This window comes from Enoplosus armatus, chromosome 10, assembly GCF_043641665.1.
Source record: "Enoplosus armatus isolate fEnoArm2 chromosome 10, fEnoArm2.hap1, whole genome shotgun sequence".
NCBI lineage: Eukaryota > Metazoa > Chordata > Actinopteri > Centrarchiformes > Enoplosidae > Enoplosus > Enoplosus armatus.
In genome coordinates this window covers 10,757,058-10,776,986 of record NC_092189.1, presented here as the reverse complement: position 1 = coordinate 10,776,986, position 19,929 = coordinate 10,757,058, and the positions used below count along the sequence as shown (strand labels likewise).

General features: G+C 41.1%; 1 protein-coding gene across 1 annotated transcript; it reads right to left on the bottom strand.

The window, feature by feature from the left end:
- Positions 1-7,241: 7,241 nt before the first annotated feature.
- On the bottom strand, positions 7,242-8,706 carry adra2db (adrenergic, alpha-2D-, receptor b). Its single transcript, XM_070913289.1, has one exon. The coding sequence runs from the start codon at positions 8,704-8,706 to the stop codon at positions 7,435-7,437; it is 1,272 nt and encodes a 423-aa protein (XP_070769390.1). The 3' UTR covers positions 7,242-7,434.
- Positions 8,707-19,929: the final 11,223 nt, after the last annotated feature.

Below are 19,929 nucleotides of genomic sequence, written 5' to 3'. Positions count from 1 at the left end.
GAGCGCTGACCGCAAGGCCTAGCTGTGGGGTCTAAAATAGTTTGGAGTCAGGGGATGAGATAAAAGGGACGTCGGGATGGAAAACAAAACGACTCTCCCTCCTGAGCTTGGGTGGCTGTGGGCAGGTTGGAGGCCTGTGAGAACCTGCCATCTCAGGATGATGGTTGTGTGTGGGTGACCCGAGTGACGTCTGGTCCCTCAGGGATTGGTGGGTGGGGGCAACACTTAATTGTTCCACAATCTTGCATCTGGATTACCATGGTTTAAATAGCACATAACCCTCGTATCAGACTCGTATGTCCACGCACATGATGATAAATGAGAAGGAGATACATGACAGCCAAATCTCTGCTGGGTGATTGTCTTGTGGAGAGAGTGTCAGGCCTCATTAGGCTGCGTTCAGCTCAGGGTCACTGAGACTGAGGTCAGGGCTGGGGAAACCCTCCCCACATCTTCCTCCACTTTCTCTCCCAACAGCTGGCTCTTCCCTGTCCTCTAGAAAAGTGATAATTTATCATTTCACACTCTTCAATTTTGATGGAGAATTTCTAGAAAGAAAATATTCTATTGGGAGCAGATGGTGGCGGACACAGACCATCAGTCAACATCACTGAACTTGACTGTTTATCTTAAAAATCTAGATACTTGTTTATGTTGCTATTAATCAACATGATTTTTTTAATTATTAGGGATTATTTTCATCTGTTTGTGGGCTTATTTGACTATATATATATATGTTCTCTTTAACTATATGAGTATCTTGGATGTATATTATTACATTTACTGATTCTGATTTATTGATTATACTATTGATTGTCACTGTTGCTGCACCAACTGGAAAATTCTGAATGTTTAACCCCTCATTCATTGATTTTTTTTGGCACCTTGGGATGTAGCACAAGGAGCTGTAAACACAACACTGACATATTATCACCTTATACGGTGAATATGGTGACTGTGTTAGCAAACAGCAGTTTTGCAGCAACATTAGCATTAATTTGGAGTCGTGTGTTTGGCCACATGGTGAATGTGAGTCCAATATTCACTCTCCTTTTAGCTGTGTTTTGGTCTCCACCAACTTCAGAGAAGAATATTCTCTTTAGCTGCTAAATGCTCCACTATGTTCACCAGCTAGTCCCTCACTGTGTACGTTTAGTGCTGGGCAGGTAGTGTACAGTGGGTTTATCAGAGCCTTTTTACTAAGAATTGTAAAACAGTTTTTACCAAAATCCCTTCTGGATTCTCACACATAAGCCCCTAAATATCTGAGTACAAAATTGGTCACAACTTCCCACAAATTTTCAGAGTAATGCGAATGTGATCCTACTTTTAGGGACAGGAGTAAAAGCATGTTATCCTCCTCTTACTGCAGCTTAAAAAAAGAAAAAAAACATCCTATCTCTTCTAGGATTAGGAGAGTCCGAGAGCTGTACCAGTGTACCAACAGTTCCCAGCTGATGGCAACAAGGTAGTGACACACACACACTTCTCTGGAAAGGATTTAAATATTGGAAAGAAAGCTCACACATTAACACACTTGTGACAGATCTTATCGAGGCAAATTGCTCCATCCACAACAACAACAAGCATCTGTACATTTAAAAAGGAATAGCTTCAAGCTTCAGATGGTCTATTATTCCTTAAAATAGTCCTAGTTTCTATATGTTATTCTTTGTTCAACATCATGTTTAATATTGTGTTGTAAAACCATGATGATGTCTATTCTCTGCATTAAGTGCAGGTTGAAAGCTGTGCCACCTCTCGTATGCAGCTCATCGCAGGTTCTATTCAGTGTGAATCCATGAGCTGAATTCACGATTCATGATGAATACAACTCCTGTCTGCATGATTAAAACACCTCCTGCTGTGAAATGATGCAGTCTCTGCCTGTGTCCCACCAATGGGTGCACTCAGATACTTGGAGGCTCAAGGCATAGACAAGCATGGGGACCCTTTAATTACACCCTCACGTAGACCCACCCCAGCAAAGTGTGTATTGAAGGGTTGCTGTTGGTTGTTAAAGAAGACAGGAGCTGATCCCTCCACACTAAGAAGAATACACACTCGCTGGTGAAACTTCTTATAGTTGCCCTCATTATCATTATTTCTAATATTCATTCTCCCCTGGCTCCTATCATTAGTTAACATGGCTGCACACTCACAATTATTGCTGCTCTTTTCAGCTCGATAATATTTCAAGCAGTAAACACTACAAGCAGTTTATTCTTTGACAACGTCTTCAACAAAGCTTTCATTTCTGCTTTTCTGTGCCAAGTAGGTAGCTTTGCTTTTGTGATTATTTGTGAAAAACACTGTAACATTGACAGATAGAAACATTTGTGAGAAGTTAAGACCAATCACCATCTTTGACCATCTTTTAAAGGCCTGACTGACGGTGACTGTGACTTTAGACTGAATTATTTTTATCATACTAATTCTTTCGAAGGTGATTGTAAATAAGCTTACATTAATAGTATTGAATTTTCTGTGCCCCTTGTGTACAGCGGTGACCCACCTTTGCATGATGGTATAACCAGTCCATTTCCTGTTTTCAGAGTTTCCATAATAACACATGTCAGAGGTGTCCTTTTAATGGTGTGGCTACAGTGCCACAATGTCTAAAATGGACAAACATGTGGCAGAGTGCAGGAGGTGTTTACAGATGATCAAGGAAGAGAGATGCACTATGGTCCAGCAGGGCATCCCAGTAATCTGCCTCAATACAGGAACACAGGGAAGCACTAGAGCGTCAGAGATTGTGAGGAAGAAACAAAATTTCCTTAGAAAATGAATCGGCTGCACAGACGTTTTGTTTGGATTTAAATATTGCCTGTGAATGCTCGCTAGAAGCAAAAGAAGATTTAATCTTTCACAGACTGCTAATGAAGCATGTTCACTTCATGAAACAGAGTGTGTGGGGATGGATACAATATACTATATATATATATATACACACACTGATGTGTAAAGACAAACAAAAGCAATACAATGTTCAGAAATAACCTCGTGTACTGTACTGTACTGTATTATACCATCTGTTTCCTGTGGTCTTGCATAGAGAGAGCTGCGAAAATCCCTTGAATGTTCAGTTCAGTTGTAGTGGATGAATGGTGAATAATTTGAAACTGCAAAGATTTGAATATAAAGTGGAAATATATTGGAGGGAAACATCTTTGCATACAAATATGTTTTCGAACAAATGTACAGTACGAGACAGACAGGCACACTATTCATTTATCTCTCCCTTTGCTTTCATAACTATGTTTGTATTTAATGCAGGACAACAAGCAACAAGGCAGGCAACAGAACATGAGAGGAGATAAATGCATAGATTAAGTATCCTAGTTGCATCTTTAGAGACTGAAAGTTTTCCAACACACTATAAATCATTAATCAATCTCCAGGTGTTTCTTCAGTTACAAGAACAGAAGAGGGGACAGCATACTTAAGTCTGAAAGTGTTTTAGCCACAAAGCATCTAAATATTCAGCCCAAACAAGAGATTTCAGTTCGATCACATTGTTGCACTAATTTCATACACAATTCTTATTAATTAAATAGTTTTAAAGGATTAGAATTCTATATCTTAATTTTAAAAGACCAACAGTGCATTGCCTGTGGCTCTCAATCCCCAAAATATTGATGCAACAGAGACTACAGTTCCCATGTTCATCACAATGAAGGAACATGTCACCCAGTGTAACAGTGTGGCTCACTGATGTGTTTTTAACAGTGGAGGTCTATGTCACAGAGGAATAAGCTCTGTCAGGCTTTGAACACATAGACAACCTTTGTTAATGGGATCAATTCATTGCTAGTTTTCGATCTTTTCATTTGTTGACATCAAGAAAACTATAGAAGATTTCCTTACTTTTCCTCTAAAGCTGCATTTTGTTTTCGCATTGTAGCTCGCCCATCTTCTGCTGCACAGCATCCTCATCTTGATTGATATTGAATATTGTTTTCAAAACTAATCTTGAAATTTCTAATGTCATAGTGAGTCTGTTAGTGAGTAGAATCTCCACTTGCTTGGTCTATCAAGAGGCATGGAGGATCCGCATCTTCATATGTTTGCCTGCAGAGACACAAACACAGTAGCCTTTAAGTTAGCACCGCAGTGTTCTGATCTCCTCTTGACTCCTCGAATCACACATTGGTTGTTTGCGTTAAACAGGCCGATATATTAGAATGGCCTGGAGACAGTGAGTGCAGTCTCCGCCCTCGCTTCAGCGTGACACTTGCTGATTTACACTAATGACAAGCTGGCTCTTCTTCTCCAGATACGCAGCTTCCTGGGATTGACGTGAGTTTTGGCCTTGCTCGCCTCCAACCCTTATCTTGTTAGAGACAATTGAAAAAAGCAATTACCTGCAGATGCCGCATTGTGTCTGACAAACAAGGTAATGTGGCAGAGGACAACAAGCAACTGCTCTCTTCATCGTTCTCGATGAGGCTCCTTTTTTTTCAGCGCTGCACCCATCTTGAAACATTTATAACCACATCTCCTGCGATCATTGTGACTGCAAATACATTGCTGACCATAAACAACCCTGGCAGCCGGCACTGACCCTCCACTCTTCCTTCCCTTTAAATAGGCCTGAATAAAGCTTTCCCTTCAGCATCCCACACCAGGAAATGTTTTGACTCCGTCCAGTCTGTTGCTCTCATTAAGCCTTTAGAAAAGGATTTGGTTGCTTGAGGGTCGCCACAGCTCTGCTTCTCTTCCTGAACTAGTCTCCAACTTTGTGTGTGGGATGAATGAAAGGCTCGGTAGATGGAGAGGCCTGTGAATCAATACTAATTTTGTCTTGAATAAAAATGCAATTAGCAGAGCGTTTATTTCATGAATAGTGAGGGATTGTGAGGGATCTGTGTTCAGTCTTGTGTGAAAGTTGTCTTGTCTTTTTTTTTTAAGTGAAAATGAAGATAATGTAACATGCCTTGCTGTTCCAGGTCTCTCCATTTGGACTCCAAAACAAAAGATGTAAAAGAGCTGAAGTGTGTAAGGAGACATGCCTGTAGAGATTACACATTACTGAAAGTAACAGAAAACACTACAGCTAATTAAAAGCATTGTGCTCCATTCTCGCTGCAATGGAGCGGCTGATTAGAAAGATAATTGAATTGGGAAGTGAGATTTAATAAGTGAGTTGCATGTCTTGTCGGATACCAATCAGTAAACTATCAGGAAGAAAATTACATATGAGTGCTCATGTAAATATTTCCTCTTCGGATAATGCAACAGACTCTCTAGAGAAATTAAGTTACATGTAACGTGTATAACAGCATCCCATTAAGTTACATGTGTCCCAATTAACATCACTTTCATCCTAGCAGTTCTTCAAGATGAAGATGAAGATACAAAGCTAATTTTACCGCCGCTTGTGAGTGTGACTCTGGCCCAGCCACATCATTTGTTTCAAGAGTTTGTGAATCCCTTGGAGATGAACTTTCCTTCCTCACTTCTCTCTGACTGTCTAATTCTGTTAATGAATAAAATGGTGCCGCACGTCAAGAGGAAAGGAAATATGCAACCACCTCCACTCTTGTTTGCCTTGATGATATTTTAACAACACCCTCATGAATATGGGCCTACTTCACAAAAAACACTTTATTAAACTTTTTTTTAAAAGTTCTTTAAGCCTGACACCCCTCAGACAGGGTGATTATCTTTGGCAAGGCGCCAGTGAGCTGTAGGAGAGCTTTGAAGACATTCCTGAGAGGATATAAATAGTGTATTTATCCTCAGCACCCCCATGCAGACAATAGGCTGATGTGGAGCTGGTCAGCCTTCTTCTCACTAACCAGAGTTTTTCCCAGAGAAGCACAGGCCTTCTCCTGAAAGCTTCATCGTATATTCAACATTTCCTGTACACTTTCTACTCCAGATGCATCATGAACTGACCGCAGTTTGAGGCTATATGGAAAACAGATCTATGCAGTTCAAATATATCTTTGAATCTAACCATATTTCTTTTTCATGTAACTTGTAGTAATATCTTCATTTTAAATTACCTTATATGTTTGTTTCCCATAAAGGTTGAAGATTTCTATTTATTTTCAAGAGATGGGAAGTTAGATAGTAGATACTGATAGCTGACGTCATAATTCGTAGGAGTTTTCCTGTGATAACACAGCTTTATAAAGCAGAGGATTACAGCTTGAGGCTTGGCTTGTAGATATTAAGCTCTCTTATCGAACCAAGGAGATTTGATGCTGCATGGAAGTCCAGCTCTACCTGCAATAACTGTGTCCAGAGATGCTATTTATAAGATAGAGGAGAGCAGGACTGTTTGTATTTTGGTTATGTCACATGTGAGCATCCTTCCTCTGGCATGTTCAGGAACGTCACAGTCAGTCAAATCCACTGGACTTTCTTTATCTCACCTTGCCACTAACATTTTGTTTGTAAGAGAATGAAAGAATTTTACAACACAATGACAGCAATATTTTCTTGACAATGTCCTGTGACACTGAAATCAGGTTGTGTAGCAGAATTGTGATCTCACAAAGTTTAAATATTTACTGACAAAATACTGAGGCATTGTGAGGTATTGAAAGGAAATACATAGATTTATCCATCAGTCTTTGTACATACAGGCCTCAGCTTGGCCATTGTTCTGGTGTGATGGTGTGGTGTGTGTGTGATTAGACTCTTACGTAAGTTTGGGGGTTCACTGATAAGAAAAGGCTGAGTGTCTTGCTGTAGCTTTAACTGCAGCAAGCAAAGATAAATGGATCTGAATTAGCTGTAACAATGCTTCAGTTCAACCATGCAACATTTTTCACTGATGATAAAACTTGTTTAAATCATTTAATCTATATGATTTCATTTCTTTTTTTCTATGACACTCACAGGCAATACTTGCTTTCCTGCTTATCCCTCATGCTCATATCTTATAGATGCTGGAGATTAATCTTCTATTTATCTCAACACAAAACACCCACTGCAAGCAGCCGCCAGCGCTGGAATCCAGCTGCATTCAATCTTCCTCTGAAGTAGCTCTTTCCTTCTGCTTGCTGCAGCGTGAAAGATTGATCCAAAACAGGGATTTCTTGTTCACAGGTGCAGGTTTGCAGGACTTATTATACAGCGACCTATATAATACAACATTGCATACCTCAAGTATCCAATGATGATTATAAAAGTGTCCAATGATTAAATAACTGACCATGTGCGATGCTTGCATCGAGTTTGCAACACTGGCACACTAAAAATCTTTCTCTTTTGTTTTGCTCAACTTTACATTTTATTCATAGACTTTCAATTGTGTACACAACACTGGATCATTTTTTCCCAATATGATAGTATTTACATTGAAATGACTTTGGGGAGGGAAAACAGCCAGCCAAGACGAATGAGTAATATAATTCCTTCCCAGCACTGTTGAGTGAGAGAGGTGGCACTGATTTGTCCCAGGAACCCCCTCTGTATTTATGTACGTTTAGAAGTTCTGCATACGATTTTCTTGAAAGCTTTCCTGAAATCCCTGTTGAAAATAGTGTATATTATGGGGTTCACAGAACTGTTGCAGTAGCCAATCCAAAAGAAGAGGTTGAAAAGTGCGCCTGGGATGTAGCAGCTGTCTCTGCAGATAGCATGCAGGCTGTAAGTGAAGAAGAAAGGGAACCAGCAAAGCACAAACACCCCCATCACCACCGCCAGCACGAAGGTGAAACGTTTCTCCCGCATCTGGGCCACTTTGGTCTTGTTGGCCGCTGCCAGCTGTTGTCGCCCAGCTGGGTTCTTCTGCTCGGGGTAGAGCTGTAGCGCCCGGGCCGAAGCCCAGGAGAGGCGGCAGTTCTGAGGCGGGCAGCAGTCTGACCCCTCCACCTTCCTCCGCTTGGTGAAGCGATGATTGCGGGGTTTAGTATCCGACGGACAGCAGCTCTCCTCCAGGTCGATGTCATCCAGCTCCCCCTGCCTCTGCTGGTGGCTGCCGGAGCTCTGGCTACTGGGGCTCTCCATCTCGAACCGGTCCTTCCTGACAAAGCAGGTCTCGGACTGAGAGGGCTGCCTCTCCAGGCCGTTCTTGGCCACGAACACGGTGGAGGAGCGCTGCTTGGCCACCTTATAGATCTTACAGTAAACCAGAATCATGATGAGACCCGGAGCGAAGAAGGACACCAGGCAGGAGGAGAGGATGTACCAGGTCTCGTCGTTCAGCAGACACTCGCGTTCATCGTGTTTGGTCATGAGAAGAGGAGGGAAGGAGATGACAGCAGATATTATCCACACTACAGCGATCATGGACTTGATGCGCTTCGGTGTCCGCTTCAGGTTGTAGCTGACCGCCTTTGTCACTGACCAGTAGCGGTCCAGGCTGATGGCGCACAGGTGCACGATGGATGAGGTGCAGAATAGCACGTCCAGAGCCAGATAGAAGGCGCACCAAGTGCTTCCAAAGTACCAGTGGCCCATGACCTCATTGGCGAGGGAGAAGGGGATGACCAGCGTGGCCACCAGGATGTCCGCTGATGCCAGAGAGACCAGGAAAAGGTTCTGGGGCGCACGGAGAGCCCGGCTGGTCAGCACCGCCACAATCACCAACACGTTACCGACAATCGTCACCAGAATGATCACAGTAACCACTACGATGATGAGCGCAGTGGCTGCCTCCGTGTGTGGCAAGGCAAGCGGTGCGTCCGTGGTGTTCTCATCGTTGGAAACGTTTTCCACCACCAGATTTAACTCGGTTAAATCCATTCTGGCTCCAGTTTGTCCTTTTGTATCATGTTTGTTGTTTTTCACCTGTTTTCTTTCCAAAACAGCTAAGACTGGGTCCTCTAACGCACGGAGATACGTTGCGCGTAACGCTCCAGGTCAGTCACAGAGTGTAGTCCGCATAAGACACAGTACCTGCTCACATGTATCTCCTCAAATAGCAAACCCTTCATCACAAGTCCTCCAAATAGTCCCGAAAACATCACAACTGTGAGAAGAACAGAGTTCACAATCCAAGGCTCCGGGAGTCCAGGCGCTCCTCTGCTGTCATAGCACCGTGCGTAATGCCGCGTTTGCGCTCTGGTGAACAGCACGGTGCACACTGCTGGTGGAATGAATGCCCATAGTGGAGTGAGGTGACATCACTCCGAGGACCAGCCCTTCTCTAAACTTAAAGGACAGAGAGAGAGAGAGAGAGAGAGAGAGAGAGAGAGAGAGAGAGAGCGCGAGCATAGTTTACACGGCTGGATTAGAGATTTCTTTAAAAATGGAAGTGTTTCTCTTCAGGCGAGCCCTTGGGCTTGTTGTCTTTGATTTCACACACTCACACTTTGTTTTTTTCTTTCTGTTCATATTTAACTTTTCTCAGCATTAAAGGTGGGAAAACACCAACATCCTTTATGGCAGAATAAAATGGACCACTGTAGCTTTTCATTGTAATCATTTAAAATGATCATTGTAAAATGTTTTCATGGCCAACCAATACTCACTGGTGGATATGGAGGTAAAACAGCACAGTGGGAGGTTTGTCTGAACTTTAACAGCCCTGCAGGGCGACCAATTAGGAGGCCATATGTGTTCAAAGTAAAAGGCTTTCATACCACAGTGATTGACTGATCTGCACTTGAATTTTGTTGGTGAAACATAGTGGCACATTTTCCATGGTCCACCTCTCTGATGGAGGCCTAGACTTGTTTGTATGCACCCTCACTCTTTTCCAGTATTCATACATTGTAATCATTGTAATAATGGCATTGTTCTGTGCTGGAACATGGAGGTGACCGTAATACCTGTTGCTGAGAAGCTCGCGTCTCGTATTGCTCTGGAGGTCTAGTTATATAATATGTATGCAGCGGTGTTAGGCAGCCAGTCGTATAGCCAGGGGATATTTACCAGTCAGGAGTGATGCAAAAAGACACACACACACACACACACAAGGCCAGTCAGGGGTCATTGTGAAATATATAATGATAAAATTGCTGCTGAGCTGACGAGCAGACTGTAGCTCTGCTCATCAGATGCACTTCACTAATTTTGGATTTAAAAATCTATTTGTAAAGTAAATAGCATCTGCTGGAAGCCTGTCCATATGGGATTTGCAGTCCAGCTCAAGCTGCTCTATGGAAGCCAACCTTAATGTTGGCGTGTGTGTGTGTGTGTGTGTGTGTGTGTGTGTGTGTGCAATGCATCTGTGTTCATTCTTGAAAGTGAGTTATCTGGGGGCTCAGCAAGAACATCCTATAGTGGCTGCAGTGAGTTGAAACACAGCAGTAGGTTTGGAGGAGGACGTGGAGGAGGATTCGGACAGCCTATCTTGCTTCCCTCTCTGCTCCCTCGCTCTCTCGCTTGCTATGATCTCACTCCCCAGGATGAACACAAAAAAACACTGAAGATCATCTAAAGGGTGACTGTCACCATATATCAGTGGTCTGTAGACATCCCCTAAAGGGTCTACCTGTTGCATAAAAACAGAAGAAAGCCCTGACCTCAGTAACCAGTGTCCTCCAACACAAACATGCTCTTTACAAGCAGAAAAACAGTTTTTTGTTGTGTCTGACTGTATAGCCTGAGGGGGATCCAGGCAACTACATGCAATTCTAATTATTACAAATGAGTTAATCTTGTTGTGCAATCCTTTGACGGAAGATGCTCTTACACACATTCTTTCTGTTTTATTGCTTTTCCTTTTGACATTAACGGGATATTAACACATTTTTGGATTTGGATGACAGACCAAAAAGCCAAAAAGTAATGTACAGTATATATACTGTATGTACCACTTACTTAAAATTGAGAAAATGATTACTCTCTGCACCTGTAACCTTTACAGTCAAAAACAGAAATTATGCAACAGTTCTGAGTTGTTTTGCTTGCAGGTGTTGACAAAATCCGGTCAAAGCAACAACAAAATGTTTTGTCTTGTTAGTGCGCTGGCTTTACTTTCTAGACAGAACATAGCCGACTACTGTTCAAGAGAGAAAGAACAAAACTGTCTCCAAAATACTCTTGTCTTCTCAAAGTGCAGAATTTACATACATTTCATACATATCACAAAACTGTATATTTAAGTGCTGCATATATACTATATATCCCATAAAAGAAAGGAAAAAACATGCATGTAAAGGTATACACACAAGCACATATCCATACCTAGTGTATTTATACACACATACATTTACTATTTACTATATACTGTATATCTTGACATAACAAGCTGTTGAACCATTTTGACGTTATCACAGAAATATGATTTTGTGATCTCAGGAAAACTAAATATGAAAATTAATTAGGCATGTTCCTTCCAGCCTTCCGTACTTTCTATTCCGAGTAATACAACAATACCCAGCATCCTGTCACTTTGGATCCAGCTTCCTGTTATGATGCAGCCATCACACCTAATGAGGGGTGGATATACATACAGAAGTTCTCCGCCTCTGTGAGGGTAAAGGTTTTCCCACAAATAAAGAAAGTGCACAAATCAAATCTCAAATCAAATCAAACAATTAGAGTTTCCAGATGAGAGTAAAAACCAAGCAAAACTAATCAGCTATTCAGCATGTTTTATATTTGACATCTTTTTCACACACATGACCCCTCTGTGACGCAGATGCCAGATTCACTTACTGTCACACTTTAAAATATTAGAAGCTCTCTGAAGCCACAGAACGGCACAAACATTTACCGAGTCACCCAAATTGCTTTAATCTCTTCAGCTCATCAATCATTAGATATGAACCGTGATTTCACAACTTGTCCCGCTGCCAGCAGGTAATGTTGAGTGATGTGGTTTTAGTGATAATTACTGCCCCCAGAAATTATTCATTAGCTTAGCAGTGATTATTAATATGCTCGCTGAACTCCATCTCACTGGCAAATCAGTGCGCTTATCATGAGCTCCACACACACTTTTTCTCACTCACTTGTTGATGCTTTTTGGCTCACCTAAAAAGAAAAAGTGTGTCATATATGTCCAGGCTTGCAGGAGACTAAGAAGAGAGGTTGCCACTTCTGATCAGCCTTTATGGGTAGAAAAAAAGTGGTAAGCTGACATATGATGATGCTGACAATTAAGTTAAATAAGATGCTGTTTATTGGTCATACAAGACTGTGGAGATAAAAGAGAAAAGATCCCTGAGTGGGCAGCCACATACAGAAGCGACTGATGGCTGTTTGTCTCCCTGCCTCAATCCTCTTACCTTCCTGTCTTCTTCGAAGGAGGCTGGTTGTGAGCAGAACCCACTGCTGTGTTATGTAACGCTCCAGGAATAAATGGCCCGAGGTGCTGTGTGAAATCATCATCTCAGGTTGCAGGTGATTTGTTATAGTAAACATTTTCTTCAGGGAATTCAGCTTGCACAAATTAAGCCAGGACCCCGTATGATTACTTAAATTCTGTATATTCTGCACAGTTATTTGCGTGTTACAGGATCCTTGGCTCCTGTTGATGTGTATACTTGTAGGAGATAGCGTACAAGGGAGTGGGAGAGTGTGTGTGTGTGTGTGTGTCACAGCCACGCTGTGATTCACATGTTCTTTTTTCAGAGATCACACATCTTTCCACATCTCCCACCTTCTCCTAGTGTTGCTTTTGCTGTCAGTAGGCTTGGCGGGTCTGGATAAATACATCACTGGTGACCTTTGTTGTGTCCCAAACAAACAAGATTTCTCTCCGATTTTTCCAAAGCTTTGGACAAAACCGCAATGGAATTGAAAAGCTGGGTTAATGAAGTCCTTGAAGGTCAGACGTGTCAGCAGATCGCCTAATAGAAGTTTCCCCTTGAATTATAAAAGATTGGGTTTGGGAAGTTGTTGAGGCTCAAAGGGCAATAAACGTATCAGCAATTACTTAAATTGGACGTTTCTAAACAACTTTTTAAAATCATTTTAAATATTTAAGAAGGCATGGCATCATTTCTGTAGATCATTAAAATGGCCTGTTTAAACTGGAGCTGATCAACTTGCTTCATCAGCTGCTCCCCGAATTGGAAGGAGGTATAAAGGGGTCCATCTTTGATAAAGAGCTGTAATGCTTGTGTACACATTCAGCAGAGGAAGGCACTTTTAAAATTCGCTTCCAAGACCCCTCGAGAATAGGCTTCCTGCAAAAACACTTACAAAAGAACACATTTGTAGGTGGTTAAAAGTGGCTGATGTTCTGGTGTGATTTGGTTAACTGCCTTGTCGACTCGTGGCCGTGGCTTAAAATGAAGAAAAATGGAGGAGGAATACAAGGCAACAAGTGAGAATGAGGGCCTTATTTCTTCTTCAGTAGAGGGATCAATTCACTATGCTGTAAGATATGGCAAAGTCCTTCCGCCTGATATTTTTTGCCCACAAAACTCACTTATTGGCTTCATTTACACTGACTCAGAAGTCACTGATGACTCACAAGACATTATGGTTTGGTCATTGTTAAAAAACTATTAAACGTCAATTACCAGATGACGTAGATTAGATTAGAGATTCGATGGGTCATGAATGCTCTACTAATGTGATTTCAATCATTTCATTCTAGATGGGGTATATTTACTTTGAGAATGAAGGCAGTGTAATGCTAATTACACATGAGAAAGCACAATTGTTTGATGGATGAAAAATAGATGAAAAACATTTTTATTCTTCGAGCCACACATTGTGAAAATAAACAGATGGGCCTGAGGACAGGGCACATAAAAGGCCACGTTGTTGCCAAAATCAATTTGGTCACGAATTAAGTGTTGGACAAGTCTACATTTTGACCTGCTGGTGGCGCTAGAAGACAAATCAGGGGATCACCAATGTCAGTAAGATAAATGGCTGACCGACCACCAGAACCGCCAGCACTCGAACCACTACCTTTACAAGAAAACTACTGATTCAATTTGACTTATAGCCACGGCAAGTCAAACACCCTGGCACACCACTTTGATGTTGTGCATTTCAGCAGCTACATTTTATCAGACGAATCTCAGAATCAAAAGTTGTGTTTTTGTTCTCAACAGAGAACAGAGGGACGACTAAAACATGTTCTTTTACGTTTTCTAAACTAAGACAGTGAAGTTCTCCAACACCACATTAGGTCACTTTGAATTATGCCATGGTCCTCACAGTCCTTGTCCTCCAGTGCCAGCTGTGAAAATGTAATTTACCTCGAAACAATTCTTGTTAACTCTTAATCCCCACAATTTGCCACTTTTCTAACTCTCCTATCACAGCTCTCGAAAGTGAACTGTTAGTATTCAAGGTATCCCTCCTGCATCCTGCCACCAGGCCAAGTGCTCATTAGAGCATTCATTTTGAATTTGACTTTGGCCTCATTCCTTGTTGTCTTTGCGTCAGCCTGCAGAGTGCAATTGTGCCTCTTTATTATCACAGAAAACATCTCTGATTATTAACCGAGAGCATTTTATTTGGCACACGATGCTGCTCTCAGATACCGCACATTATTTACAGGAATAAAAAACTGGAGACAGAAAAAGAGGACCGTGTTATTTTCATCTTTAATTTTTATCATGATTGATTCACTAGTATTTTTTTCCTATTAGTTGAAAACCAATTTCTATATACAATCCCCTAAAGATCACAGATTACAGCCACAAGACAAACTGTTATTGAATACAGAACACATCCTAGTACATAATGGGCATGGCTTTTTATTTCATACAATAAGATAAAGGGTTTTATGTCAGCTTTATTTTAATAGAATCTTTGGTCAATATTCATCTGAAGCTTCTGATAAATACCAGATTTGTAGTATAACCAAGGTGTCCACTTAATCCTGTGCTATAAAAACAATCCATGCTTTGAGGTTTTTCTTACTTGGCATTGCTAGACGGCGCTTTATTGGAGCAACTGCAAGAGAACAAGTCTTGATGTCTTCTGACAAAGTGTTTGTTAGTTCATAGCTGCAACATATAGCTGCCCAGTGAAGGATCCTGTTGTGACACTCATCAGCCTCTCGGGTCACAGATTGCAGAGTGAGTCATCGGACTGTGGTCCACCATCAGCCTCCTCTGTCTCTGGACCTGGCACGCTCTGCCAGTCAAATGAACCTTGTTAGGGGTACTGTGCCAGAGAAACAAAAAAAACAGGTGACTGACACAGTCCTGAATTTGATGGCGATGTGCAGCAGGATGTGTGGCAGGCATGGTCTAAACAGCTTAACGGCATGACATGGATGTGGACAGCAAAACAGGAAAGCGAGGAGGTGGTTGTTGGATACTTCTCAGACAGCGTCCTTGTGTTACCCGTCCCTGTCTAACTTTGTCAGACCTCTTTCTCTTGCTGTCTCTTTCATGTTCTTGTGGTGACAGCTGACACCTGTTGGTTCTGTAAGCCGCTGTTCCACTTCATTCCTCACTCTACCTCTACCTGTCTCGCTCTCTCCTATCGTCACATCGCATTTCCATGAGAGGGAGCTTTGCCCTGACCATCTGGTGGGTGTTTTTTTTAGGATGCTCAGCCCTTTCCCTTGCCATGCTGCTCTGTGGCAACGACCCTGTGGCTCTAGTGCTCATGGACCTTTCTCCGTAATTACACAGGGCCACAGATATGCACAACCCACCAGCATCCGTGTCCAAAAACAACTGTGACCCTGGCAACCCATGTGTGCTAAAAGGATAAAGCCTGACTATTATCATCCAGTGTAAATACGGATTTTGCATCTTGAATAGAACCTCAAGTGGTTAGGTCGTGAATATATCCTTTTACAAGTGTATATCCATTTTATGCTACTTGATACTTACTCCCCACTACAATTCAGAGGGAAATATTGACATTTAACTCTACTACATTTATTTGACAGACGGTGATTTCCCCTCTAAACTTCTCAGAGGGTTTCATTTAAATAATAATAAAGGCACGACCACTCGATTTATCTTGTGACTCTCTGGAAGGAACCCGACCCCTAAAAAGGGAATCACAGGTGAAATGCTGCTTACACTTTGATGCATCAGTATTGACAATCTACTAATGCATTATATAATAATATACCAGTCACACATTTTTCTGTAAGTAGAGATGTCATAGGCATGATAATAAACTCAGAGTCCTGATATAAACACTACTCGGTTTTGCGTTGTGGTGTTTTTCTTTCTTTTTGAATGTCAGTACACCCCTTGTGTATTATGATGTATCATCACTCAGACAACATTATTCCTCCCTTGAAAACTACTGTCACTCTGTTCCAAGAGTGCGCAGTTCCTACAAAATGTGGTATTTATTTATAGCTCTTTGAGGAGTTATGAAAACACTAGATTTTTCAAGCGGTCTGTCTCGAGGTATTAATGACGTTGATTGCACACTCCAAAACAATTAAGACAGTGTTTTTGGAGACTGGATTTTCTTCCTAGAAGATATTTGCTCTGCACTTCTTTATTTAAATGTTATTCATTTTCTGTTAAATGTGATAAGACAGCAGATGTGACCTCTGATCTACTGCAGCAGAGAGTGTTGGCTAACTCCTCTGTCAGTGTCACAGGCCGCCTAGACTGTCTGGCTGGGACAGGAAGGGATAAACACAGTTGTCTCTAACTCAGTGGCAGCTCCACAGTACACACAGATAGCTGTCTTACTTGGTCCTCCTCTCTGCTCGTTTTATCTCCTATCTGAGACGGAGACTACTTGTCCTCACACTGACTGATGGTTCTGTTGCTGTTATCTACCTTTTCTGCTCAGGCATGTAGTTGAACAAAGATATGTTTTGTCCCAGGGAAACCTTTACACTCCAATTGTTTAAGACTTTTTTTCACATTCTTCTGGGAAATAAAGTATACATGCTCCTCTGTGTTCAAATTAAGTGTTATGCCTTTAGGCATGAACTCAAGTCAATCACTGATTCTGTTCTTTTAAAATGCCTGGAACTAGAAGATAAGACTTCTTTTCAAAACTCTTGAAAATAAACTTTGTGGGGTTGTGATGTTTTCACTGGATAATAACTGCTCCCAGCATGCTTTGCAGCCTGTCTCAGGTCCTTGTGGGACTCCATATCCTGTGAGAATCTCTGCTCAAACAGTCCAAAGCAAAGGAAAATAGGAAAAGTATTAGTGTTATTAGTGCGCTGTAAGGAATGCTATTATTTTCAGACCCAGTGGATTGAAAGTGAGGAGCGTGTGTTGTGCTGGTCAACTGATGACGACTGAAACTGAAACAGAGGATTTTGTTGATTGGCAAAATATATGCAGTGCACTCAGCAAACAGACAGCAAGCTGCAATAAGTGGACTTAATCATACTCAGACTGAGCCTCATAGGTCTGTCTTTCACTGCTGCCTCAGCAAAAGAAAGTAAAGGATATTAAAAATTGTTGGACAGAAAACTCAAGAGACAACCTGAGAATTTCTCTCTTGAAAACACTTTATAATACAGCCCGCGGTTTACTGTGCAATTTTGTTGTATGGATCAGGCACCAATAAAGTACTCACTTAAAAACAAGACTATGGTGAACAAGGAATTTCTCCCAATTGGGCATTTTGGAGGAAAACAGAAATAAAGTTGTGTTTTCTTCCTCTGTACCTACATTTAAGTAGCAGTAGGAAAGTATAAAGTGTTACCAAAAATGTTATATGAGAAAGTACAATACACTTGAAAAGATTGATATCACTCTCATATATGTCCGTCAAATACAAAGATACAGTCAGGAGACGTTTAGCTTAGCTAAGCATAAAGACTGGAAATGGGGAAACAGCTTGCCTGGCTCTGTCCAAAGCTCACTAATTAGCATAATATATCGCGTTTGTTTAATCCATATGAAAACCGAAGTGTAAAAATTATGTGCAGGACTACTTCTGGACCGGGCACAGTAACTTCCTATGGTCTTATCATCACCATGACGTTACCAGCAATCATGGGAGACACCATAAAACCACAAATTGTTATTTTTACATTTTGGGTTTTATTTGCCATCAGGTTTGTAGTGAAGAGAAGGTAGCTGTACATTTATTATACATATTCAAGTTATGCATAGTCAAACATAAGGCAGCTATTACAAAAATTAATTGGTCAACTGAATCCCAGATTTTGAATTTTTATTTCACAGCCTGCTTTGAAGATAAATACTTGCACAGTTTTCTATTTTCAGGCCAATGCTATTCACAGATCTCCCAAACTAATCTAAAGCCAGCTGGCCTCATATCAGTGATATCTGGTTCCCAATGCAAGTAACTACTAATGAGTACAGACCTGCTTTTGTTCACCTTTTAAAACAGGAAACCCCATGCTCTGTTGCTGATAAAGTATTTCATCCTTAATCTGTGTCCATGTATGGGCAACAGAGTGTTTGGAGGTTCATCTAGAATTTTAAACATCTCCTTCTCTGTCTAACTGAACTGGGATCAGCTGAATTAGGTTTGATGTTGAGGCAATATTTGTGTTCTCAGAACTAATGAACTGAACACAAAATTATGGACTGACTGACAATAATGATTTGGCATTAACCACTGTAGTGTGTCGGACATTATTACCCATCTAATAACTTTTTTCTTTTATCAGAAATGTACTGCATAGTCTGTTATGAAACTAAAGAAAATCGCGTGCTCCTGAATTGATTGCATTATGAGTACAAAAGGTAAGGATGATTTCCAAGGCACAAAAGACACTGGAGGGCACGGCCTTTACCACTTACATACACATGCATTATTTCTTACTCTCTCCATAACCATCCTAATAAAGTCTTCACGTTGCTGAATAGGTGTCAGGAGGTTGTGTATGTCTGGTTATGATGACTCATCCTGCCTGATATTCCTCACAGGGTCTAACGGTTCGAGGCATCTGAGGCTAATAGCTCCTTTCATCCAATTACATGAGAGCGCAGTATAAAATGTACATTCCTTTGAAAAACAAGCACAAGTCACAGAATGAAATTTTCTTTTTTCCTGGAATATCCCCTGAACACAACACATGCATTTAAAAAAACAAACAGAATATTTTTAATTTTTTTTGCAGAGGTCTTGTGCTTTACAAAATTATACAAGCCTTATAAACAAGGCTGTAAGCAACAGTTAAGTGTGCACGTTTTCGACAGCTTAAGCAATGGACTTATCACAGTTACAGTGTTCTTATCAACTCAACACACCAGTATGTGTATATGTGTAGCAGCTCCTCATCAAAAGGAAGCAGCTTTTAGTGATGGCATGCACCACACAAACACTCAGGGCTCTCGTCTATGCTTATAACAGGACAGTAATCTGTAAAATATCATGTAGCATGGGGTTTAATGTGTCATCTGTGGATGGCTTACAAAAGCAAAAATGCATTACATCTGTTTCCTGCAGCCTACTCAACCCTGACACTGTGTTTATATCTTTATAACACAAGAGTTTGTGTGACACTTCATGTCCAGTGGGTCCACAGAGTATCAGAAATGCCTCCCCAGGGATCAGAGAAGTAATAGCAGAACAGAGTAAGCATGAAGGCTGCAGTGTATGTTTGGATGATGTGTTTCACTTCATAGAGGCATATTGTCCATACTGTCCCTTTGCAAACAAGAAAAACGAAGGAAAATACATGTGGCTGCATGTGCACAGCTAAGGTAAAATACAAAAGCTAAAAAGGTGAATGAGACCAAATAAAAACGAATCTGATCTTAACTCTCACTCTGAGCTGTAAGTTGTTCTGTTCACTTTTCGATTAGGAGTACAAAGATGTTTGATTGCTGCAAACCATCTGCTATGAACACGTGACACATTTCAAAATCTTTTGCACAACATGAGTGCACTCCAGTGGTGATGTGTGAGACTACACAATGTCACGAAATCCACTGTAGATAGGGAGATGTGATGTTTGGTTATTTGTGCATTTATTATAGCAAATTAGGGATATGGCATAAATGGAATGCATCTGGCACAATATGCTCCAGCAAAACAAAGCTGTTTTTGTTCTATACAAATCACTAACATGTTTAATTGTTACTGAAACTAAGGAAAAACAACAACACCAAAGTGTTGTTTTGAAGAGAAAGATGTTTTAAGGAGATCCTTTTAGTTTTTCATGCTCACTCATCATGACTGCTT

Coding starts and splice junctions, on each gene's coding strand:
- adra2db (XM_070913289.1), bottom strand. CDS start 8,706: ATGGATTTAACCGAGTTAAATCTGGTGGTGGAAAACGTTTCCAACGAT.